The 26717-nt window shown below is 43.4% G+C and overlaps 2 protein-coding genes across 2 annotated transcripts; one reads left to right on the forward strand and one right to left on the reverse strand.

Moving 5' to 3' along the window:
• Nucleotides 1-7816, forward strand: ech1 (enoyl CoA hydratase 1, peroxisomal). The gene is made up of 10 exons (XM_068706861.1): nt 1-395; nt 2182-2350; nt 3467-3555; nt 3641-3765; nt 3901-3949; nt 4126-4190; nt 4723-4793; nt 5531-5602; nt 6550-6700; nt 6786-7816. The coding sequence occupies exons 1-10, from the start codon at nt 359-361 to the stop codon at nt 6888-6890; spliced, it is 933 nt and encodes a 310-aa protein (XP_068562962.1). The 5' UTR covers nt 1-358; the 3' UTR covers nt 6891-7816.
• Nucleotides 7767-26717, reverse strand: cep295 (centrosomal protein 295). Its single transcript, XM_068706860.1, has 29 exons — nt 26373-26717; nt 25521-25721; nt 25265-25389; nt 25072-25165; nt 24591-24707; nt 24359-24499; nt 23527-23710; nt 23087-23266; nt 22617-22853; nt 21618-21715; nt 20691-20903; nt 20478-20554; nt 19471-20335; nt 19138-19318; nt 18694-18891; nt 18361-18579; nt 18160-18257; nt 17212-17311; nt 16552-16776; nt 15734-15882; nt 12693-13155; nt 11540-11704; nt 10634-11058; nt 10209-10379; nt 10070-10130; nt 9215-9556; nt 8573-8669; nt 8100-8199; nt 7767-7984 (listed from the first exon to the last, which is right to left on the reverse strand). Exons 1-29 carry the CDS (start codon nt 26469-26471, stop codon nt 7937-7939), a joined length of 5673 nt encoding a protein of 1890 aa, XP_068562961.1. The 5' UTR covers nt 26472-26717; the 3' UTR covers nt 7767-7936.

Consider the following 26717-nt stretch of genomic DNA (forward strand, 5'->3'; position numbering starts at 1 on the left):
ACATCCCCAGCGCTCTTACTGTGGACTCGATTGAGACATACTTAATGTTTCTTTTGGTATACTAAATAGCATGGTAGTATGGGTATTGTAACGCACTGTCGGACACACAAGTAACGGGCATACATTGTGTGGCAGCCGCCGGTGTTCCATTCAGCGCAGGTGTGGCTCTTATGGAACGAGCCTAGTCACTATTATAGACTATATAATAAAGGTAACTACTTAGCGTCAGTGTAGTTATATGCTAACGCTAGCTGACAGCACACTGAGCTACAGAGACACAGACAGGAGGAGCAGTGAAGTGAATTAATGATCCCGGTCTGCTGCAGTTATCACTGAAGAGTCCAACGTTCACAGGGCGATGTTGTCAGTGTTCGTCAGGTCAGCTCTCACCAAATGTAAGTCACAAGGTTCTGCTCGTTTGCTGTTTTATCGTGATATTAATGAACATGTGTTGTAATGTCATAACACTTCACAATGTACCTGATGTTAGCTATACAGGTCTGTTAGTAATAACAGCAATAGTTTGTAGAGAAAGTATAATTTAGCTGCGTGAAAAAGCTTTATAGGGCTATGTAGGTGAAAGGTCGCCAGCATTCTTGTTTTCATGCAGCATGCAAGGTTGTATTGTCGAGCTCATCTGAGCTTTAACCAGTGGTGAAGGTAGTATTCACATCCTTTAAATTCCTTTTTAAAAATACAGGTACAAGTCCTGCATTGGAAGTAAAGTTAAAGTTACTGTGAGGAACTTTTAACAGGTTATTAAACAGTCTCATTTTAATTCTGATGCCTCTGTATGACCTTCATAAGTAAATGAGACCATCAGCAGGAAGGTTGGCTATTTCTATAGTTATTCTTAATTCAGCCCTGCTGGGTGGAAGGGAGGCACGGGAGAACCAGGACTGTCACTCTGCTGCAGTAATATGAGGTTTTCTGAAGGGAGTCTGGTGTTGGGAAACACTTAAGTCCACAGGGACCTCCAAAATCCATACAAAATGGAAGTTCCTTGTAGTAACTTTAAGTAAAAGTACATAAGTATAATCAGGAAAGTGTACATAAAGTTTTAAAAGTAAAAGTACTCTTGCACAAAAACTGTGTGCATTGTGTAAATAGCTTATACACATTAATGAGTCTAGCGGTGTAATATTGCATATCTTATTGCTGAAAGAAACTGTGTGACCTGCATTTCATCACATAGATTACTACGATGTATTATCCACAGCCCAGGCTAAAAAGTTACTCTACAAACAGACGTGTTTTACATGTGCACACAGACAGACAGACAGAAAGTGTGATAAATGGTTGTAGTAATAAGTTTCAAAATTATGTGTTGCACTTTTTACGCAGATTTCACTTGTACAGTATTGTTGAATAGAACAGAGTATATCTACAGTAGCCTCGTCGGCAAACATGCAGATATATTCCTAATTAATGGTTAAGTGTATAAAATGTTAGAAAATTGTGAAAACAAAATCACAATTTGCAAAAAGCCCAAGCCAAGCATTAAAAATATTAATCACACAACACCAAAAAAAGGCATCAAATCTTCACAGATGAGAACCGAGAAGAAATTTTGTTGCTTGAAAATGATCTCAAAGATTTATTGATCGTCAAAATGGTTGTTGATTCATTTCAAATGGATCATTTTAATAAATTAATCAAATTGTTTCACCTTTACTTTACTCCACTTTTACCTTTTTGTTTGACAGTTACCTTCCGATTATTTACCATCTCATCTACTCCCATTTCTCCTGTGTGACACTTCACTTATGTCTATTAACAAATAAAAAATATGGATTGTTACCTTCTGTGTCAGAATAGTCATTATTGATTCATCTGTTGATTTTTTTTTTTTTTTTAAAGGATTCTGAAAACACCAGAAAAAAGCAAAAAACTTCTTTAGTCCAACTAGCAGTGCATACACCTTATGATGCTTAATCAAAGTCAATAATCAAATACTCATTTAATAAACTAGAAGCAGAATATTTGGTATTTTTGTTAAAAGAAAAAAGACGGAACTGATTAATCGATTGTAATAACAGCAGGTGATTAGTTGTGTGATGATTTTCTGATTAGCTTCCTTTGCTCTCTGTGGATCTCTAAATGTAAGCTACTGTTTGTCGGCCACAGAGGATTTCAGTCTCATCCTGTGTTGTTTGTGTCGTTCTGTCTCTGTCCTCTCAGACAGGAGGTCCTGGCAGCCCGGTCAGGCTGTGGTCCGGGCCATGTCGTCCTCAGGTGGTGCCGTCTCTCCTTACACCACCCTGGCCATCAGTCACCCAGCAGAGTCCGTCACACACATAGAGCTGCACCGCCCAGAGAAACGCAACGCCATGAACAGAGCTTTCTGGAGGCAGGAATACATTTATATTCATATGCAATCATTTGAGACACCAGAAACAAAATGAGGAGGATGATAAGACAATTTATTTATTTTTTTACATATGAAATGCTTAAAGAAAGACTTCACCCCCAAAATTATCGTTTGTATATTAGTTACTCACCCCGTCTTACCTTGAGTTCTTGAAGTAAACTTATATTTTTTTTGCATGATTCAACGGTGAATAGAGAATAGAAAAAATGCTTTGAGGAATTGAAATGTTTTTTTTATTCTTCAAGCCGAAAAAACCAAAATTTTTCTTCAAGAATTCAATGTAACACTGATTGATATACAAATGGTCATTTTGGGACTGAAGTACATCGTTAATGTTTTAATCCGTTTTCAAATAAAATCCTTTAGAGCAGTGTTTTACAGAAAAGTTGCGATAGAATATGTTCGGGCTGGATGTCGGCACCGATCTCCCAATTCAATTGAAAAAGTTTTGACATATGAAGAATCAGGCGTCATAACACACACTTCAAAATATAAAGAAAAAAAGCAGTGATTTATGCAGGCAAATCTTGCCTGTATAAAAGTCTTGAAGCCGTCATATAAGACATTTCATACAATGTTACCAAATCAAAATTAAACTCACCAAGCTAGCTTCCTGCCTGCGTGTGTACTGGTGGTTCCGTTAGCTGTTAGCAAAACACACCCCACAAAAAAATAAAAGTGAGCCAACTGTCTTCTTCTACTGTGTCTCAGGCTGCAGAGTAGCAGCTGGGGGTCAGTAACATTACACAGTTTGATCCAGCAGAATGCGAGATTAGCCGTGGACAGACACAGAGGTGCACACTTACTCACAAAGAGGCGGCCGATCGCATGATCCTTCTGGCTGAGGTGATAAAAAGCTGAAACTATTTCTGAAACTTCAAATAGATTTTGAAAGATATCAAAGACATTTAGTAACTTAACAGACTGTGTTGAGTCAGTGAGCAAATCTCTCTTTGAAGGCACTTTTTTAACATTTTGCTCTAAAATTACAGAATATTATTAAAAAGTAAACTACTTTAATTCATGATTGAAGCACTTATACAAAAGTATTTACATAGCACTATATCCAACACTGATGGTAACTGTTGTTTCCAGTGAGATGGTGGACTGCTTTAATGAGATAGCTGGGGACCCTTGCTGCAGAGTGGTGGTGGTTTCTGGAGCTGGGAAGGTCTTCACAGCTGGTGAGTATCAGACCGCTTACTTTTTTTTTCATGACACTATCTCCATGGTAACGTTGTGTTTGTTCTCTGCTGTGCTGCCATCCAGGTATCGACCTGATGGACATGGCCGGCGACATACTCAGTCCAGAGGGTGACGACACGGCCAGAATTGCCTGGAACATGAGAAAAATAATCGCCAAGTATCAAGAGACGTTCTCCGTCATAGAGAAGGTCAGACCTGAAGAGTGGTGCTCTTCATCTCACTGAGGAGTTATGAGATCGGACCGCTCACAGACATGATTATGTATTTGGATGGACACCATTTAAAATGTTACATTGTTGGTGTACGTTTTCTTTTTCTTCTAGTGTCCAAAGCCTGTTGTGGTGGCCATCCACGGAGCCTGTGTTGGGGGAGGTAGGACTTCATCATCATCATCACACCGTCATAGTGTTTCCATGAATTCAGATGTTAAAGACCAGATATCACAAAGTTGCATTAGTGGGTTAGCTGGCTAGCTTTGGAAAGAAAAGTGAGGCCTCAGTGAGTTTTCACACCGTGATGTTCACTGTGGATGTTTTGCTCTGCTGCAGGCGTTGATCTGATCACAGCCTGTGACATTCGTCTGTGTACCCAGGATGCCTGGTTCCAGATAAAGGTACATCTACATCTAATTATCATGACGTGCTTAGGAAAAGTGGGAAATGTCTCTGGTCCCCGGGAAAACGGGGATGCAAAAAGTAAAATGCATGATTTAAAGATGGTGAGATAAATTAAGTTTGAATTAATTTAATCAACTGTGTGAAGGTAAAAGAAAAGGCATTATATTTGTTTTTACACTTTTTAGTTATTTAATTAACAATATTTGTTTACTGAGAATTCAGTTATATTTTCGTGCCTTTTGTCAGTTTTGGGGCTCCATATAAAACAAACATAAGAATGAAACCTGTCGGTCATATTAATCATTCACAATGGTGTTTAGTTAGAAAACAAACAATAAGGTAGACAGTTTTTAAGACTGTAAAAATATAAACATGGATATAGCATTTTCATTCATAAAGCACAAACAAACAGTTTTCTATAGTAAATACCTGAGTAGATTGTCTCCACACACCATAGATGCTCTGATAGGATACTTGTGGATGACGTTGCCACAATCTTAGTGTCTGCCTTTGTGGTCGTCTTTACAGGAAGTTGATATTGGACTTGCAGCAGACGTTGGAACTCTCCAGAGACTTCCGAAAGTCATCGGTAGCCGCAGGTAAACGGGCAACAGAAAAATGACAGAAAGCATCGGTACAATTACGACAAAACAATACAAATGACTAAAAAATCCACAGAGATTTTTTTTTTTAATGATTCTTGTGAAAGTCTAGACTCCATGGTTTGAATTGCTGTTTCAATTAGTTGCAAATAAAAGCAAAGTCCATTGTGGATTTTTGTGACTTTGGTAAATCTGAACTCGCCCTTTTCAAACACTGACAATAGTCAAACAATAACACTAACAGACGAACCGATCCTGGCAGTGGTAGACCAGCAACCCACAAGGAATATTTTTGGGGTTTTAATTGTTTTGATAATTTTGTGTTAATGCATATGGCATAAAGTTTAGCATGGTTTTGAGTTTTTCTTAAAATTTTATTTTGGAATTTCATCCTCAGCTCCAATAATAATAACAGTAATAATGAGTCTATTATAGACTGTGTAGCCAAGATACACACACTCAGACCCTTAAGGACACTGAATCTGTATGTCAAACACACAAAGGAGACACTGAGCAGTGTTCCTTACCTGGATACGTCTTTCTGTGATCAAACGGAGCCAAGTGGGCTTAAAACACGGCGTCCGATCCAGGAAATAAAGATATCAAAATGTCCGATGGCAAGACAGCATACATATTTAACACCTATTAAGCTACAAATTCACAATTTTGCGTTTCCTGTGGTTTTTAAAGTTGCGTATGACATCGATATTGTTGTCATGTGACACTTTCTCCAGCCTGGTGAACGAGTTGGCTCTGACCGCCAGGAAGATGTTTGCCGATGAAGCGAAGAGCAGCGGACTGGTCAGGTAAACGCATCCTCTACAGAATCACACCTGCACACAGGATGTGTTTTCTTTTCCTCAGTAGCGTTACTGAGCCTGTGTTGGCCAGTTCTTAATTTTGTCAGTGTTGATTCTGACGTGTTTGCACCATCATCTCAGACAGTGAACCAGCTGCATCAACGTTTATTGGTAAGTTGATTGAGTCAGCCCCACCAGGGGTGGTGCAGTTTACATGTTCATCATCTTTACTGCTGTGTCTCTCAATGGATCGCATGCAGTCAAGTGCTGCTTTTAGTTTTGGCTGCTTCGCCAAAAATGTTCAGGATTTATGGCAAGGATAAACAGATATGTATATACTGTATATTGCAAATATCCATGATTCTATTCTTCCCCGTCAAAATGAACATTTCAGATATCTACAGTCCAACAGTCATAATTTCGATTTCAGAACGAAAAACCATTCAGAATATTCATAATGGTTATGGATATCCACAATTGATATGACTAGAAACAATGCCATTGCAGATTATCTTCAATTGCTGCATATTCTGGATATCCAAAAAGATAATGTGCCAAATGTTTATTCTAGATATTAAAATACAGTTGTGGATTTCTGAAATTTAAAAGCCCAATACACATCAATGGCAAAAGTGACATTTTCCCTCCGAAGAATGACATTGTGGATATCCGAGGTGTTCTTTTTGACTTCGTTTTGAATTACATTTCAGATATTTGTGCGTTTTAAGGTTTTGAATATATCTTCGTTTTTGTTTGGAATAGTACAATAAAAGTTGTAGATACTAGCAGAAACTGTTTCGGGGTAAGAATGTCATTGTGGATATATTTACCATTCTGACTAGGAGAAATGCTATTTTGGAGATTTTAAATATAGTATATCAATTTCATCGAGCAACTATCACCTATTTTAAGCACTTATTTGCTGCACATTTTTCCACACGTTTCCTCTCCAGCCGAGTGTTTGCAGATAAGGAGGCCATGATAGCTGCGGCTCTGGAGATGGCCGGGGAGATCGCTGGCCGCAGCCCCGTAGCCGTGCAGGGCACCAAAGTCAACCTGGTCTACTCCAGAGACCACAGTGTGGCCGAGGGACTGGACTATATGGTGAGAACACCGCCTTTATTTTCTCCTCATCACCCCAATGCCTGTATATTAGTTAACACTGAGCACCTTGTTTGTCCCTTTCCAGGCTACCTGGAACATGAGCATGCTTCAGACTCAGGATGTGATGAAATCAGCTCAGGCCTCCATGGAGAAGAACAGTCCAAAGACGATCGCCTTCTCCAAACTCTAAACTCAAGAGATGCCGTTTTATTCCCCCAGTGTCCTCTCTGTGGGAAAGGGGGGGGGACCACATGGATTTTGTGTCTTTCTAAAACTTAACAAGTGATCTGTGGCCATATGAGAATGATTTAATGAGACTTTAAAGGGAGAGTTCACCGGCTTTCATGTGGCTGTCCAATCAGTGCTAATGGTAAATGAAGAAATAAATCCTCCAGTGCGTGCTATATTGACTCTCCAGCTAAGGAGCCGTGTTAGCTGTGGCTACAAGTACCAGGATGCATTGCGAGCAGTGATTTTCTACATTTGACAAAGAAACCAAAATAGCTTAGGCCTAAACCAGATAAACTACAACAGTACACCTTCGGAATTCAAGTTTCTCTCTTACACTAAACTAGGATGGGCTTAATTGCTCAGTTAACTGATCCTAAAACACCCAGTAACATTATCTGTGCCATTTTTTTTTTACTGTTGGAAACGTGACACAAGCGCACGTTTTTTGAGCAGCGTTGCGCCTCACAGCTACCGAAGTTGAGTGTAGAACTCCGTAGTATTTTCCATATACCAAGTGCATCACTGGGATGAGGAAGAACAGATGTTTGCAGCTACTCCCACACTGAACAATAACAACTGCAGGTGTTTCCTCCACTATATGCCTAACTGATAGAAAGAAGGTTGATAATCTGTGAATTTTCGTTTTAAGAAATAGAGGCTTGAATTCATTGTTGGAAATGTGATGATTACTTCTTGGGATTGGTTTCCAAAGATCTGTATTGTTTAGGTGGAAAACAGAATACTCTTTCCATCTCATTTGTGTGAAATCATAAGTTATTGATGAACATCTTTTGTCAGTGAAAAATCAAAATAGCACATTTTTGTAACTCTGTAATCGACTTAAAGAATGTTTAATTTTATTAAAGAAACTCATCTGAAAGTCAAGACTGATTTTGAAATATCCATTTTCTTAAAATAACACAGGTACAATTGGATTCAAATAACTTAAAAGGCTTTGACAAAAACTTTACAAATTTACTTTACAAAAGTAGAACTAGGACATATTCAAAGTAGCTGCGGAGTCTGCTTGGCCCGAAGCTTCTGTAAGGTTTTCTGTGAAGAGATTGGTAGAAAAAAAATTCAGGCAACTAACAGCAACAACAGTTTGGTGCTCACAGTTCTGAAGAAGTATATAGTCTTTAAAAACATGTTTTCTCAAGAGCTTTACCTTGTGGAACTCTTTGGCCTTTAGTCTGTTGGTTGCAGAAGCTTGCTGTCTGCTCCTGATGGCTTTCTGATGCTTCACCTCCTCCAGCTGCTCATAAAGTCTGCACAAACACAGGATTGCATACAGATAAACTGCATCGTTTGTTTTTCTGAACGCTGCATCTTTTTGATTGAATGCAAGTAATCAGAGTTTAGGTTTAAAAGATATATGTAGTCACATTGTCGGTTGCTGTTTGGAAACAGCGTTCAAAGTTAAGTCCTCTCCGAGTCAATGAGCGAGCGGGGCTGGCTTAAATATAAAATACAGGCAGAGGGCAGGGTCTCTGTAGATAGTCTATACATAGTGTTGAGGAAATTGTTACATATTAATTATACATTTAACCCTTTAAATAAATTGTAAGAGTAGTAGTATAAGCAACATTTACTCCACAGACTGCGTGTAAAGGTTAGAAGTTGATAATATTGTAGCGGTACCTCAGAGTTCTCTGGTGCATCTCAGAAACATCCCGTTTCCTTTGCTCCGGCGTGCAGCTCTTCACCTCGACCACCTTTTTAACCCTAGGATCCCTCACTGAGGGAACACAGACAAGTTACACCAATTCTTTATTGCCGACCACTTTACAAAAAGGACTTAAGATTAAACGCAACAGGTCATCATTTCACTCAAAAAAGCCATCACAATGATTATTCTAATGTCACCAGGCCTGGCATGTACTAGATGGGTAAGGGATTGGACATTCCTTTACTCAGGAGTGCAGCACTCAATTATTATAAAACACTCATTTCATTATCCCAACACCCTTTCTACCATATGACTCCCTGAAGGCTCTGTAGTCTACAGAAATATATTTTTAAAATGATTGAGCTCACTGAGCGATTGGTCAAAAGTGTGCAAGTATCTAACGGTAGAACTTTAGAATTTTTTTAGACAACATTAAAAAAGTTTAACACTGCATATTTGTGCATAGCTTTGATAATTAACTGAGGCCTAGCCGCTGAAGTTCATAGATCCCAAATACTTGATTTTGCTCCTTGTAGCGGTATTATTTTCAGTGCACACATGCAAAGATAAAAAAATAAAATAATAGAATTGTGAAAGGTATAAAGTTAAGATACCTGGAGGGAGTAGCTGGGGCTTTTTCTGCTCGATGGAGCCAGATTTCTCAGTGGTTTGCTGCGGCTCAGCCTGTCCCCCTTTTGACTTGGAATTAGTCTTATGTTGAGTTTCTGACTTCGTCTTTGCCTTACTGGGGACTGGTTTAGATTCCTGAGTTATGGACTGCTCTCTGGCGTCAGATGGAGCTGAGATCTCAGGTAGAACCTTGGCAGGAGCCCCTTTGGCCTTGATCTCCTCCACCCTGCGGGACGATCTCTGGAGCAGCGCTCTGCGCTTCTGCTGGTGGAACTCCTGCAGGTCTCTGCTGGGACCCCACTGAAACACCAGGCGCGTCACTGGATCTAGAGACAGGAAGTTTTTCACAAGTTTACAAATGTTCTCACTGAAAAAAGGATGCGGAAAGAAAATAAATGCATTTAAAAAAGAAAAAGAAAGGTGCAATGTGTAAGCTCTGGCCAGAATTTTTGCTTAAAACATTTTTTTTTTTTTAAATGAACTAACATCAAGACGTCTTTGTATTGGGTTGCAGAGATATCTACCGAAATGAGCATGCTAGCCCCAGCCCGTCTTGTAACACCACTTGTACCTCTACCTGCTGCCCCGAGGGCTCGTCAGTCCAAGCTGTAACGTAAATCATACACTGACCAAACGTGAAGATTGTCTCACAGTTTCAGCAGTTCAGTCAAATGTTGAAGGACGGTACGAGGAGGTGAATTGCTCCCCCTGTTTGTTTGGCATGTGGCCAGGCATTACAGCTTTTAATTAAATCTGTTTAAGTATGTTGATTATTTTTTGTTCCCGATCCCTATACATCTCACATAGATATTTTCAGTCTGTAACTGTTGGGACTTTACCTGGGTGTGTGTGGTTCTCGTTCTCTGGAGTCCCATCCTGTGACAACGTGGATTCAGACCTCTAGAAGAGACGAGGTTTGTGTTCAGAGATCAGAAAGACGCCTGCCGGCTGAAGTTAAAAACAAGTGTCAACAGTCACCTCTGTCTCTTGGGCTTGCTGTCCCTCTTCCTTCACTCCGTCAGGATGTTCGTCTTCCCACGTTCCCTCTTCCTCAATGACGGTCGTCTCTTGGTCCTGCAGTGTGGTGTCGGACAGGCTCACTAGCGTTATCTCCGACTGCTCTAGGATCCCCTTCTCACCAGCAGCTTCCTGATGGACAGGGAGGAATGACAAGCACGCAACTCAGCTAATGACATTGGAAACAAGTTCTAAAGAAATAAGGATAACACGGTTTAACAACATAACAGAACTGACATTTTCCAAAATAAACTGTGGCCTTCGACTCTGCAATTAACGTCCTGCAGCCGAAGCTCTAAATGGGCAGGTGTTGCCTTTATGGGCATGGCAATAGTCAGTTAATGTCTGAAGGATGATGCTTTAGTGAACAAGAAAACAAATCGTACCAATATCTTATCTGAGAAAGGACAGACAGGGTTTCTGTCTGCACGAGCTCCCTCTGGTATCTCATCACATATTGTTAAACGTGACAAGCTCAGAGCTGTTGGCTCCTCGTCCGTCCTCGTGTCGGGGGACAGCACGAGGACGGATTCATGGGGGTGGCACTGGGAGGTGATGAGCTGGGAGAAGGATTCATGGGAGGCGGAGCTGGATGGCTCCTCCGCTCTGAGGTGCTCGGGGGATGGCTCAGAGTTATCAGTTTCAAAATCCTCAGAAGACGTGGAAACACCGTGTTCCCCGCTGGCTGGCTGTCCCTCAGGGGACGTAGGCTCCTTGTGTTCAGGCAGGTGAAAGGTCATGGAGGCGTCTGCCGTTTCGTTGTGGGTGACCTCAGCCAGCAGCGGGTGGAATGAGTCTGAGTCTTGAAACACTGAAGATGGAGATAAACATGATAAGCACACCATGTTTCTAACTACGCAAGGCTGACTGTACACATAGCGTTTTTCTCGGGCAGACCGCTGGGGAGCGCAGTGTCATTCTAAAAAGTTTAAAGAATGTACTTTTGGGAGAAAAAAAAAAAAAAAAAAAAAAAAAAAAAAAGGTGCTGGGTTCTGCGCTTTATCTTCACATACCCCTTCTCCTTATTAAAAACCGATGCTGGACATTCAGTCTAAGAAAAATACATGCAAACATGTAAAATAATTAATAGAAATGACTGACGTTGGCTCAAAAATCAGCAGTAGAAGGAACTCACTCTTTTTGCCTCAAGTTTCCCCAACTCAAACTTTGACTTGAGCTACAAACAGACTATAGATATACATAATGTGTGTGATCGTAATACACTCCAACAAACGTACCAGAAGATTGTTTTACACTGCGCACTGTAACTGCTTGAATATTTTATACCTCACCTTTAGTCCTCTCTGGGTCCAGGTCCATTGGACTGGTTTGGTTCTGCTCTGTCTGGTGTTGTGGATTCACACCAGGGACCGAGGCACTATTTGACGAGGCTTCAGGAGGCAACGACGGCACACTGGCTTCAGTCGAGACACCAAGATCCACGTGGGTTCTTTCATCTACAAAACAGCAGATGACTTGATGACAAACTCACTACTTTTTTTTCGTACCAAGAGGAAATGGATGAGCACAGATATACACTGCAGTTCAAAAGCTATGAATCTCCTGATACAGAGGCTTGATTGTGTCCAGTCAGATGTCTGAGAGGAAGACTATATGTCTGAATGGTCTTTCATGCTTTTAGCTTGTAGAAAGTTCTTAGCTGATAGATGTGGTTTCATTTAGTACATGGAGAACAGAACTCTATACAATGGTTCAGTCAGACTGACAACAGAAGGAGACAAAGATCCTCTGAGCAACAGCTGATTAAAAACAGAATAAATCAATCATTAGAGAAACAAACTGGAAGCTTAACATCAAAATGTGAGCAGATTTAAACAGGAACAGCTTCCTGTTTCAGTGTCAAGTGTTAAGAACAAGCTGGAATATCAACAGGCAACGTGTTGCTTTATCAAAGCTCTTCTTCAAACTTCACAGCAGAAACAGAAGGTTAATCTACAGATAGCACTGTTGATCATCAGCTGAACTAATCCCAGTTTAAACCTCTTCAATCTAACCATCAGACTGCAGAGGACCAAAGAAAAACAGACCCACTCAATATTTAGAGCCCAGTTCAGTAATGATGGAGGGTCACTGAAGACAAATACTACATCCAAGTTCAACAGTATTCTCCTGTCATGTAACACTGAGGGGACGTCAGCTAAATAGAAGTTTGAATCTGACTAGGTTTACATATATGCACACAATCACAGAGTTCTCAGATTAAGGAAATAGTTTGATTTAACTAAGTTTCAACTGATTAGATTTTCTGAAAATGTTTAATCAGAATGTTATCAATTTAGAAGATGTAATTGCGAATCACTATAAGTCGTTATACGATTCCATTGAAAGACAATAAATTATCATATTAAATTATTGCCCATACCATTATTTTAAACCAAAATGTAAAACCTTACAACCCGTTCCAGTTACCCCACACACTCCTACCTGAGCTTCCACTGTGCTGGCCAGCGGACTCATCCAGCTCCACAACCAGCAGCCCCATCCGGCTCTCCTCCGGACCTCCATCCAGCCACGTGGTCGACTCCTCCGACGCCATCCGACCCGTCAGCTGGTTGGCGTAAAAGTCCTGCCCGCCGCTCAGCCAGTGAGAGCTGGACTGATGGGAGAGTCGACCGATCATCCGACTCAGAGTGGAATCCCATCCGCCATGATCAAAGCTCACCGAAACCGGCGGGCCTGGCAGCTGACCAATCATGGACGAGTGAGCGGACGGTTGACCGACCAGCTGCTCCATGGCTGAGTCCCTCTGGTCAGCAGCGAGGCAGGACGACTGGTCCGCCAGCTGGCCGATCAGAGGTCTGAAGGAGTCCTGCTCCAGGTCCTCGGCCAGTGACGGGTCCTCTCCTGAGAAGTGCTCCGGGATCGGATTGACTGTATTGTGCCAATCCTGTAGCAAAAACAAAACATCACTTAAATGGTGGGTATTTTAATTTTTTTTTTTTTTTTTTTTTAAACACAGCAAAAAATATTTTTACTATGCGTCCTTACTATTTGCCGAGGGAGTTCTCATCCGCCATTGTTGTGGCTGTGTACATACCTCCATCAGCTGACGCTGAGAGGGCAGTGGACACCATCCACTCCACTGTATCTGGACTGCTGAGTCAACATCCTGGTGCATTTTTGGCAATTACTGGAGACTTTAATCACCCTGGATAGAGCCCTGCCGACATTCCACCAGTATGTTGACTGCCCCACACGAAACAATATAACTCTGGACCTACTGTATGCAAATGCGATTGATGCATACAGTACCACTGCCCTCCCCCCCGCTTGGCAGGTCCGATCACAACCTGATCCTGTTGACACCCAGGTATGTTCCTCTGTGGAAAGGCAGCCTGTGACCACCAGGACTGTGAGGAGGTGGTCTCAGGAGGCTAATGACGCCCTGCAGGACTGCTTTGAGTCAACGGATTGGGATGTGCTGTGTGGACCACATGGCGAGAAAATCAACAGCATGACGGACTGTATCATAGAATACATAAAATTCTGTGAACACACTACCATCCCGGACTGTACACTGCTTCCCTAACAACAAGCCATGGATCACCAGTGACCTGAAAGCACTTCTTAATAAGAAGAAAGCTGCTTTCAGGTCTGGGGACAGGGACAAGCTCAGGAGAGTCCAGTGCGACCTGAAGGTGAAGATCAGGGAGTGCAAGGACACCTACAGGAGGAAGCTGGAGGCCAAACTCCAGCAGAACAATGTGAGGGAGGTGTGGACCGGGATGAAGCTGATTACTGGCTTCAAGGTTGGAGGGAGACAACCAGGGGGCTGGTTCAGGACCCTGGGGCTGATGGCATCAGCCCCAGGGTCCTGAAGACCTGCGCCATCCAGCTGTCTGATGTCCTGCAACACCTCTACAACCTGAGGCTGAAGCAGGACGAAGTCCCGGTGCTGTGGAAGACGTCGTGCCTGGTTCCTGTACCAAAAAAGCCGACACCATCTGGCCTCAATGACTACCGACCAGTTGCCCTCACATCCCATGTGATGAAGGTGCTGGAGAGGCTGGTCTTGGCCCACCTCCGACCACAGGTGAAATCATCACCTGTGCAAGTGCAATTTGCATACCAGCCTCATGTGGGGGTGGACGACTCCATCATCTACCTGCTGCAACGAGCTCAGTCACACCTGGATGGAACCGGTGGCTCTGTGAGAATCACTTTCTTCGATTTCTCCAGTGCATTCAACACCATCCAACCAGTGCTAATGAGTGAGAAGCTGCGGGTGGTGGGGGTTAACGCGTCCACCGTCTCCTGGATCACCGACTACCTCACAGGCAGACCACAGTTTGTCCGACTGGGCCGTGTGCGGTCTGACACGGTGGTTAGTGATACTGGTGCCCCACAGGGAACTGTTCTGTCTCCCTTCCTGTTCACCCTGTACACCACTGACTTCCAATACAACTCGGGGTCATGCCATCTGCAGAAGTTCTCTGATGACTCTGCAGTGGTCGGGTGTATAAGGGACAGACGGGAGGAGGAGTACAGGGCAGTAGTGGATGACTTTGTGGAGTGGGCCGGTAGAAATCACCTGCTTCTGAACGTGGCCAAGACCAGAGAGATGGTGGTCGACTTTGGGAGGAGGACGACGGCGCCACAGCCGCTGAGAGTTCTGGGAGAGGACGTGGACATGGTGAAGGAGTACAAGTACCTGGGTGTCTCCATCGACAGCAGACTGAACTGGAAGGCCAACATCAACGCTGTGTACAAGAAGGGCTCTTTTTCTTGAGGGAACTTGGATCCTTCAACGTGTGCAGCAAGATGTTGGAGATGTTCTACCAGTCTGTTGTGGCCAGTGCACTTCACTTTGCTGTAGTCTGCTGGGGGAGCAGCATTGGAGCCGGAGACACCAACAGACTTAATGAACTGATTAAGAAGGCCGGCTCCATCATCGGCTGCAAACTGGACAGTCCGGAACAGGTGGTGGAGAGGAGGACACTGAAGAAACTATTATCCATATTGGTTAACCAGGACCACCCTCTCCACCACCTACTGCAGGGACAGCGGAGCACTTTCTCCAACAGAATGATCCAGCTCCGCTGTCATAAGGACAGGTGCAGGAGAACATTTCTGCCTACTGCAAACAGACTGTATAATAAATCACCTCGGGCCAAATCATTCACTGTTGGTTAAACCTTTGCACTAGTGTTTATTTAGTTGATTTAATATTATTCTGTTATTCTATTCATTGTGTATATAGTGTGCATTTTTTATATAATATCTTTACTCTGTTATTATAATTGTATATATTGTGTATTGAAATGTGCATTTTTTTTTATATAATAAGATTTTTACTGGAAGCTATTGCTGCTCTGTATCCTATTGCTGCTTGCAACTAAATAATTTCCCCTTGCGGGATCAATAAAGTTACTATCTATCTATCTATCTATCTATCTATCTATCTATCTATCTATCTATCTATCTATCTATCACAAAATAGCTATTGTGGATTGTGAGTCACTGACCAGGCCACTCCTCTGTGCTCCTGCGATGTCCGAGGGAAGAGATTGGCGAGCCGTAGAGCTTTCATCCTCCCCGCTCCTCTCAGGGACTCGAACCGAAGCCTGCTGGCAAACTGAAGAGCCGGGTTCCTCCACGCATGAGCCTTCGCTGTCTGCAGACCGACAGGAGAGGAAACAAGACCAACGTGATGCAGCTTCCTGACACGAAATGCTGATTCATATGCTACCACTGAGTTTGGCCTGTTCAATCCAAAACAAGTTTGAGGCAATTGAAAAATTCAGATTTAGATGGTCGCTATACCTTTAAGTTATATTGCTCAACAATGTCCTTAAAAAACAATTCATAGACTGATCTAAAAAATAATCACTTGTTACCCACTAGAAGTGTGTAGCGGTGTCGGTATGTAAAGAGACCCTGCCCTCTGCTTGTGTTTTCTCTTTTCTTAGTATTTTGCTGCGTTTGGGACTTATCTTCCCCCCCCCCCCCCCCACACACACACACACACACACACACACACACACACACACACACACACACACACACACACACACACACACACACACACACACACACACACACACACACACACACACACACACACACACACACACACACACACACACACACACACACACACACACCAATAAGCAGGGTGTGCTGCCCATTCTCATTTCCATGTCAAACACCGCCACTTTGTCTTGCCCCACGGAGTAAAGAAAGACAGGAGACACAACAGGATGAAGTGTGCCTTGGATTGCTTTCATTCAAATCCCCCCCCCCCCAAAAAAAAGAATATTCTTGAAACACATTTGTAGCATACCTGTGGTTTTGCCAGCAGTGCTGAGGGAGATGTCAAGCTCCCTTGTGTATCTGTCTATAATGTGCTGGATGCTGCTGTCATTAAAAAGAGAGCCCACAGCCAGACCAGGATGGCCTGCGGCCGAGCTGTCCTTGATACAGGAGCTTTGAGCGGACGGCAAGGAGATGTCGAGTGAATCTGCTCCTCGTCCTGGTTTTGCAAAATGTCTGAGCGGCGGGGATTTATCTAATGAAGAAGAGGGGGGAGAAAGAGAGGAAAACACATTTAGGCTGTCATAAAGTTAGAAACACAACCAGCATGTTGTTGATTATAAAGGGAACTTAAAAAGGGACAATGGGGTTATACGAGTAAGGCACTTATCCATAGGCAGTGCATTATACCTACAGTAGAAACAGACCGGAGTACCAGCACGGGAGCAAAGCAATGTACTGCTGTGGACTGGACAAACAGCAAAATGTATTTTAGACACCTTAAAAAAAACTGCTGGTCTACCGGTCTTTTCTTTTTTAGGCGTTTAAAATATGTTTTGCTGCAGTCAACAGCGGTACATTGCTTTGCTCCCGTGTTGGTACTCGTGTAGAATACACTGACTATGGATAAGTACCTCATACAACCGTTACAAAAACATCCCAACAAGTCACACACGCTGCTGTCCCTCACCGACGTCGACGTTTAGCTCAGGATCGGTGGTGATGTAGCTGCCGGTGGAAATGGTGGTGGTGGAGGAGAGGCAGTCAGAATCTGGAGTCCTATGTGCAGACTGACGTGCACACAAAATAAATGTGTTAAAAAGGAGATTAAAAAAAACAAACAAAAAAAAACAAAACGATTTGAGACACACGTACATGCACACAGACTCACTGAGCTCAGTTCAAGTGTAGAAGCCCTCATAAAATGTATTTACATAAAATACACTTTAGGTCCAAGTAAATTCACATCATCGCTCTGTGTACAGAAACAACACACACACACACACACACACACACACACACACACACACACACACACACACACACACACACACACACACACACACACACACACACACACACACACACACACACACACACACAGCTCAGTTCAAGTGTAGAAGCCCTCATAAAATGTATTTTCATCAAATACACTTTAGGTCCAGGTAAATTCACATCATCGCTCTGTGTACAGAAACAACATCTAGACGCAAACACAGAGACACACACTTTTACATACACATTCACTCCATAAAAGACAAAGGTTGACAAACAAAATAAAAGCTTCTCAAGCATAATCAGAAGCTGAGGCAGATATGTCTCTAGCATTCAGATTTGGCTATCTTTCATCATCGATCCACAACATGTGAACCTCAGAGTGTATTAGGAATGCAGTAAAGGGCGTGCCTCTGTAGCCGAGTGGTTACAGCGCATGCCGTATAACCGCAACGTCCCAGGTGCGTGACACTGACAGAAATGTCAGGCAGATGCTTTTTCACTGCATTCTGATCAAAACTGTTCATTCACCTTGTAACTTCCTCATCAGTGTCTGCTGCAAAAGTTTGCCACAAGGTTGATGTCTTGAAAGAGAACAAAGAGCCAGTGCTAAGTTACGTACATCTTCAGCAGGATCGGTTACCTCTGTGGAGGGTCTGTTGCTTATGACCGCAGGATCAGAGTAGTCGGCTCCTCTCCCAGAGTCGGAGAAAACCGGTGAGATCATCCTCAGGACTGAATCTGGAAAACAGTGTTCCAACCCGAGAAGAAATAGCTTCATTTTCTGATCAAACATTTTTTCCTCCAATCGTAGTCTTCATCTCATCACCTGCCCTCTACGTACCAGACCCTGAGGATTCTGGAGACGTCCCTGCTCCCATCAGCAGCCTCTCTTTCCAGACTCCTCCCGAGCTTGTCCCAGAGCTGGTGGATCGTTCAGCCGTCCGCTGCCCACTGCTGGACCAAGAGGGCGCTTGCGGAGTCCTGTCAGAGGACATGGACGATTCAGAATTCTCCAGCTGATCCCAGCCCAGAGCGGGGACTGTCACACTATCCTCCAGGCCTGTGGGTAGGAAACATCGACAATCCAATCGAATGATAATCACCTCTCAATAGCTTGTCACGTGGCGTGGGTGTGTGATGAAAACAGTTGTGTGTTTCTGGGGGCTGAGCTGACCTGCGACTTGGCTGGTGTTGACCAGTGTCTCCACCTCTTGAATAGCACTGAGCTCGTGTTGCTCCGTCATCATCTCCATGGCGCCCAGCCTGACGCGGGTCACCGGGGGCTTCGCTGCTCGAGGAGGAGGGAAGAGTCCAGAGGGGAAGACTGACGCTGGGGCAGGTCCGGCAGGAATGTCGCTCTGACCGATGAGATCTAAATGGAACATTTATGAATCACTTTTTTTAATAAAAACAAGATATGTTTAATGGGTTGGAATTTAGTGGAAAATGTGTAAATCCATCCAAATGATGATAATTAGTACGGTATCTATCAAAACAGAAAGGGACAAATAATAAAATTAAGTGGAAAAATGTTTCCGTTCTGCAGGTAAATGTAAAATGTGTGAATAAGGTGGGAGAAAAAAACAAAAAACGATCTGCCCTCTGACATGTGATTTACCCTTCTCACTGTTGGATGTCGGTTGCGGAGGGGAGCCGACTTTCTCCTGAGGGTCTTCTAAGTGAGCTAAAGTTCCTCCGTTAGACTCCTCTATAGCTCTCAGCAGGGACGCCAGTAATTTGAGGCGGGTCTGACCGATGTCCTCTGAAACCAACACTTCACCGGCAGCCTCTGGAACCAGCTGTGGTGGAGGAAAAAGCATTAGGAAAGTTGTTTCACCTACACTTCAGGTTATGGTAATTTCACATCATCGCTCAGTGTAAAGAAACAACCACTGATTTGTCTACTGTACTGCAACAAGAACACCAGGGTGGTAAATGTTCCCTCACTTACTTGTTCTTCAGTATGAATCAGAGCCTGTAGCGTCTCCTTTTGCCGTTTTATCTGCTCCATCTCTGCTTCCTGTCTCCGTCGCTGCTCTTCCTGTCTCTGCCTCTCCTCTTCTCGCCGCCACTGCTGAAGAGCCACGGCCTCCCTCTGCTCCAGCACCTGTCTCTGGACCTCCAGCAGCTCTCGTCTCTGCCTCTCCATGTCGTCGTCGTCGTCGTCGTCGTCGTCGTCGTCGTCGTCGTCGTCCTCCTCCCCGGAGCTCAGGGACCCGGTCGGCAGGGAGCCATGTGGCGCGGGCCCTCGCTTGCCTGAAGGTGCCCCATCTGTGAAGCGCAGGCTTGTGGCTTGGATGGAGTCAGAGGCCGGCTGAGGTGAGACACTGGCCGAATGATGCGTTGGGAACAGTTTGTAAGACGGTGGCTCGGAGGAGGGCCTCACTCTCTCTGGAAGGTGCTCCGTCACTCTCTCCATTATGTTGTCAGTCAGCCAGGAGGTGACATCCGGTCTTCGGTTCCACAGATCGCTTGAAAAAGATCCAACTTCATCCGGAGGCAGCAGCTTGTAGCCAACGCTCTCGCAGTGGACAGGAAGTCGTGAGGGCGGAGTCAACATGTCAAACTCTCTTGGGGGAAGTTCCACAGGGGTTTGCGGTTTGGCGTGGATGTATGCGGGCGCCGCAGGGGTCGTAGGGAGCTGCGGGGGAGCTGAGAGATGAGCAGACTGAGAACCGTGCAGAGGAGGATGAATGAGGCCCAAAGGCACGACGGCAGGTGGCAACGACGTGACAGTCATGTTGTAACGAATCCGTAGAGCTCGCTGGTATTCCTCCAGGCGCTGGCGAGCCACCTCCACGGACCTCTGGTGAATCCTAAAAATGAAAAGGTGAACAGAGGAATACAAGTCAAGTCAATTTTATGGCGGCCTCAAGGGGCTTTCACAATGTTCCTCTGATCCTCTGAAGACGTGTGTTACCACAATAAAGTGGCTTGATTTCAGGCTTTAAAACACACCTGTTTTGTTCCAGCAGCCGCTGTTGGTACTCTTTAATCCGTCTGGTGTGGTCATCTTCACCTGCAAGAGGCATCAGCTGTATAGTGCAGAGGCAGCAATTATTCCTCATTGAAGTAACCACACTGACCACACTTTACAAAGGGTATCTTAGAGGAAGTCCCCCAACAACACCTGTAAAAACTGGAAGTTGACAGGAATATCGAGAGGCCTACCTCAGTGGCTGCACCAGGAGTGACAGAGGTGACTTCCTGGTCATGGACAGGTACATCTGGTTGGTTGATAGGTTCGTCCTGGGTCACAACAGCCTTCAGGTCTTCTCTCTCCTGCTGGGCCTCGAGAAGCATCTGCTCCAATTTGGCTTTCTGCTCTTCCAGCTCCTGGAGCAAAACCACCTGCTGCTGCTTCTCCCTGTCGAGCTCCTCTTCCTGAAGAAAAAAAAAACAAAGGTTTAAAAACGGCGAACTTTTACTGGATATTGACCAGATATCCAGTGAAAGTAGAGGGGAAAAAAAGATTTGAGGTATCAGTTAGCAAGTTGAGACTTTGCAATTTGACTGAATAGTGAAACGCAGTCTTCAGAGGATCACCCTTCTCCGCAGGAATTGTCAGCCAGCTCAGATCCTGTGTTCCTCTGCTGAGTGTAGATGCAACGTCCACCAGTCCCCATTATGCTCAACTGCAGTTACTTTATTTTTTACTAAAGAAAAACTTTGGTACGTTGGGCCCAAAAACAGGGAATCAAACCAAAGTCTGTAGTTGTTTAATGTACAAATAAGACAACAAGCAATGCATTTAGAGACTGCACACCGCTCCACACGATCCCGCTTTAGATAGCGCCAGGGTTAATCAAGTAATGAGGAACACCTGGAGCAATTAACTCGAACGCCCAATCGCAAAAAACGCATAAAGCCACTCTGATAACGACAGAACCCGATTTTGGATTATTTACAAAACAGTGAATACAGACTGACTTCTATCAACTTGATATTGTGATCAACTTAAATGTGATCCAACAACTGTCACTGGATAAACATGAGGAGAAGCATTTAAACCTGTCTGATCACCTGCTCCTGCCTACGTATGCAGTGTTTAGAAGCAGTTCCTGCATTGTGTCAGATTAACTAGGAATCAACATGTACCCGTCTCTTTCGTTCTTCTTCAAACTCTTGGACTCTGCTTGCAAGTACATCAGGAAGTGGAGGATCTGCTGCAGATGACCGCGCCATTGTCTCCAGCGCTGGTTGAATTAAATAGAAGAAAAACACAAAATTATTATTATCTCACAACAACTAAATACTGTGACTTTGTTTGCTGTAGTGGGATTTATATTTGGAAAACAAAACAGGAGCAGATTCAAATTTGAGAAGAAAGCATAAAAACCCTAAAAGACAAAAACAGGTTCTATAACTCTGGAGCCTAGTAGTAGACATACAATTCAAATTTTGAAATAGTTGAAAATATTAATATTCAAGTTAAATATTACTCTAGTAGAAGTACAAAAGTATTAGCATCAACACTTTAAAGCAGGCTTCCAACAATAAAAGTAGGGCGACTCATCATGCAAAATGGCCCATTTCAGAATATTTTACAGAACTTATTGGATCATAATTATTTATGCATTAATGTGTTCATCACTGTAATGTTGCAGCTGGTAAAGCTGTGGCTCATTTTAATTACTCTGTATACCGCTGGGTAGTTTAATCTATTATAATATATATGAATGATAGTTGATGAGATTTTGTATTACTATTCAGAATAAGGTATTTATTAAAATAAATGTAGTGGAGTAAAAACTACAACATTTTCCATGTTGAAGTATAAAGTAGCAGAAAACGGAAATACTTGAGTAAATGTACTTAGTTACATTCCACCACTGTTAACATTAATACATTAAACACAGTTTTATTAAGGATTTAAATGTGATTTGGGATATTGGGCTATACAAATATGAATACAATTGACTTGACAATACAAATCACTATTAATTAAGAGCTTGCCCAAATAAATAGGGGAAAAATATAAAAACAATGAAAGAAGAAATCTCAAGTTCTGTAAACATCAAAATAAAATGGTTTTATCACATTGTGCTCGGTCTTCTAGATGCATCTTACTACAGTTGATGACAGTGAATGACCTACCTGGCAGTGAGTAGACAGGCTCAGAGAGATCCGTGGGCAGCAGGAGGCTTTTCTCCTCGCTGGACAGAGAGCCTGTGTCGATGGTCGTGTCCCGCTCGGGGATCTGGTCGGTGACGGCGGTCTGTGAATCGGATGCAGGGCCGCGACTGTCGTGGTCAGTCCAATGGTTCCTCTGGCTCCTGATGCGATCCAGGAGTTTCTTCAAAGCCCGTCTGGGAGCAGGTTTGGAGGACTCCGCTGCAAGTACAGAAAAAACCCTGAATGCAGTTCTGGTTAGGTAGCCGCCTGGTCTTGTTCAAGATGCTTGTCCTTGACTGGAGAATTTACATAGTTCATATAATCTATGGCAGTAAACCAAGATCTATGTATTGATTTTGTGTAAATGGCCTTTTTTCTTTTAAACAAATATTGTAAGAACCCTTAAAAATGAATAAATATAGGTTTCATGTGTATCTGGTGCTTCTCCTCACCTTGATCAGATAATTCCTGCTCAGTGCTTCCGGCTTCCCGCTCAGTGCCATGTTGTGTTGTTGCTGCTCCTTGTGTGGCGATTCCATCCATTGAGACGTCCAGCTCTTCGTCCTGGCTGCCGGTGGACAGAGCTGGCAGAGGCTCAGGTACCAGCTGGACAACCAGGTCACCTTTGACCCCTGGGATCAGACACAGGCGAGGTTTAATGAGGCTCCAGTAAAACTGTACCTGTATGTGGTATCTCCCACCAAAGAGCAGAGGCTATTTTGCTACGCGAATATACAAATAAAGCTCAATGCGATGCCGATTTGAGAAACTGTATTAACAAGAGTGCCAACTTCTAGGCTACATCAGAATGATGCACTGGAATCTAATGACATACTAAGTTTTGTGACTATTTGCTACAAAGCTAAATACTACACCGCTGAACTGTCCTTACTCCTCTCTCCGGTGTACATGTCCTCAAAGGCAAACTCCATCTCCCTCTGGAAGTCCTCCCTCATCTCCTGTCTCTTTAGGAGAGGCTGGAAGATCTGAGCGGGCATCTGGGACACCTGCTGTCTCCTCCTCAGCAGGTCCGTCTGCTGCATGTGCTCCAGTTCAACGAGCAAGCGCTCGCGATCCTGAAGGGGACCATCAAAAACAGATTCATTTTTTTTTTTAAAGCGCTCAATTCTGGACCAAGTGGGCCAAATATGTAAGACCCTTTTACGGACAGAATTTGTGGAGGTGTCCAGTGAGTGACCCTGTAATTTGGTTTTAACTGAGCAAACCTCATTGATTTTTCTTTTGGGTCTCCCCCTGACACATTTTTCATTGCTCTTGCGCGCATACTTTACCTCTCCCAAAATTATCAAAGAAAATATAAAGTAGAATTGTCCTTGTGCTGATGTATGTTTTGCAATTTCAACTACTGTTTGAAAAAAATTAAAAATAATAATAATCCCACACTTAATATTTACAGCCTAAACAATTATTGCACTCTGATGCAAGACTACTGAACATGTTTATGGGGAAATGTTTTCTCATAGTACCGATGCATTTTCTTAGGATGAACTGCACTTGGATTTTGGATGACAACTGTGTCAACGCAGTAGTATACACCACTACAAGCTTTACATGGTGTAGTTTGTCTTCTTACTGTGGTGAATGCTATTGTCCTGCTGCCGGTCAACAGTGTTTGCAAAAGTTAGGGCAAGTTACATGAGAGCAAATAATCTCGCTAACATTTTGGTGTCTATCCGCTCATTTCAGTAACCGGTAAGTTGTACCTGGACGAGATGTTCCCTCCTCAGAGCCTCCTTCCCTCGAAGGCGAGCTTTCTCGAGCTGCTCCTCTCTCCTCCCCGTTTCCTCCCTCTGTAAGTCCTGCAGTCTCCTCACCTCCAGCTCAGCTCCCTCGTGGGCATTAGGCTGTACGCACATGTAAAGATTAGACAACTCTGACAGGAGGGAGGACAAGCAAACCATGGGGTTAAGTGTACACAATAATCGGAGGGATCACCTGCTTCGTGTCGGCCTCTCTGTCCACTGTGCCCTCAGGCATGTGGTAATGCGTGGTGGCGAAGGCACTCACGTCCGATTTCTTCACTACACACAGCTTCTTGGAATCGATGCTCTGCTGTAACAAGAGAAGCTGATGTTACCTCGACTCCTTCCTGAATTTAAACTGTACAACTTGAAAAGTTTGTGCTTTTACTTTGTGAACGGCACAGGACAGATTGGTAGAAATGCTTAGTTGTGTGTTGGGAGGATGAAGAGAGATATCAAGCCTGAGCCAAAACATACGTGACAAGTGAACAGGTATTTGAAATCACCTGCCACATTTCTGTACTGAATCACTTTGCCCAAACTTAATTCTGGGACATCCTCATGCCAATTTGGCACATTCATTATTATTGTGACGTCTAAAAGTCAGCCAGTAAATTCCGCTAGCTTGTTGGGCCAACAGGGAAATAGTGTCATGAAAATCCCTTATCGGGTACCTGAATGGGGTTTGGGAGAGGCGGGGGAAGGCTGGCCACTTTTGCTGATCTGTCCTTTTCTGCCTGTAGCGCCTTCTTCCTGGCATTGATGGGTCTACAGACAAGCAAATGAACGGACATAATGTTCAGTTAGTGCTGACTAAATTCCGACGTGTAAACAATTTTCGGGTAAATGTTTGTGAGGGCTGCTTACCGGCTTTGCCTCTCGTCATCTTTAAGCCTCTGTGATTTGAGCTCCTTCAGGGCTTCCCAATAACGCTCCTCTGCTTTGACGTGATTCTCCTCCTTCCTCCGAGCAATGGCTTCCAAGTCGGTTTCCTTATGCAGATAAATGAAAATTAAACAAACAAAAAGGTTTTCACCTTATTGTGAGGTTGTTATATTGTGTTGTTCAGCTGTTCCGTGGTCGGGTGTTAATCTCACTTCCGGTGTCTCCAAATTCCTCTTACGTTTTCTTTTGCACTCCTGTGTCCCTGACCGACAAGATGGAGGCTCTCCTGGTAGAGCCGCTGCAGTGCGTGGAGTTTCTCCCTCTGCTGTCTCTCCCAGTCCTCCCTCAGCTGCTGCTCCAGCTGCTCCAGCTCACGCTGCCTTCTCTGCTCAACCTCTCGGCAGATCTGCAGCGAGATGCACCTCTGCTGTTCCCGCACCTGGAAGTCAATGCACAAATATATATACATACTCAGTCTTAAAAAAAAAAAACAGACAATTTTGAAATCTACCCAGAGGGGTGTCTTTCATAAAGGGGAGTCAAAAACGGCAAACATATTTTACAAAGTCTGTCTTAAATGAGCCCAATATATTGAACCAGGACAAAGCTGTTTCATCACATCAGACCCAGTACCATAACTACAACAGAAGAGAACTTATAGCAAACCGAAATCAACTCCAATAGTATACATTTGAATAGATCTTTTGATCTCTTTTAACTGCCAGATTTCTGGATTTCGGTTTCTTTCTTCTTTTTTTGTTAAGTGACATTCAAAGAGAGAACATATGCGTGTGATTTTGATACACAAACGTACTGTACACATTGATCAGATTCCTTGTACACATACGTGGCAAATAAAGCTGGTTATAAATCTGATTTTCAGTTATGTACTGTGGGTGTCTCTGTCAGTAACTATTTACGGGTGTTTACATGTTAGGCCTGGCTTAAGTCACAGGCAATTTTTCTTAATGAAACTTCCTTCCCATTATACAGTAAGAAGCAGTATTCACGGACATGCAGAAACCATGGACATGAAGTAGAAAGCAGAGACATCACTGAAATTAACTTGTTCCGTTAGTAACACCATTACCTGCTGTATTCGTAATTTTCTCCTCCGTTCATGTTCTTCTCGTATTATCCGAGCTTCTTCGTTCGGACTGAGTCTTAATTTGGCCACTTTTCTATTCATTTTCCTCAAATATTGCTAGTGGCCATTTTACCAAAAAGTAGGTAATGTTAGCAACTTCGTTAGCCGTGCTAACGCCAGTTAATATTGGCTCGTTAGTTTTAGCTTCAGCAGTTAGTGCTGTAGGATTCACTACATGGACATCCTGGTTTAAGTTAGCTAAATCGTTAAACTTATTCAAATATATTATGGAAATGGTGACATTACCGAACAAAGACGAAATAAACCCCATGAGTTTTGTTCATGACC

The sequence above is a fragment of the Cebidichthys violaceus genome, unplaced genomic scaffold (genome assembly GCF_023349555.1).
Source record: "Cebidichthys violaceus isolate CVI_PGR_0920_01 unplaced genomic scaffold, fCebVio1.0.p SCAF_120, whole genome shotgun sequence".
Classification (NCBI taxonomy): domain Eukaryota; kingdom Metazoa; phylum Chordata; class Actinopteri; order Perciformes; family Stichaeidae; genus Cebidichthys; species Cebidichthys violaceus.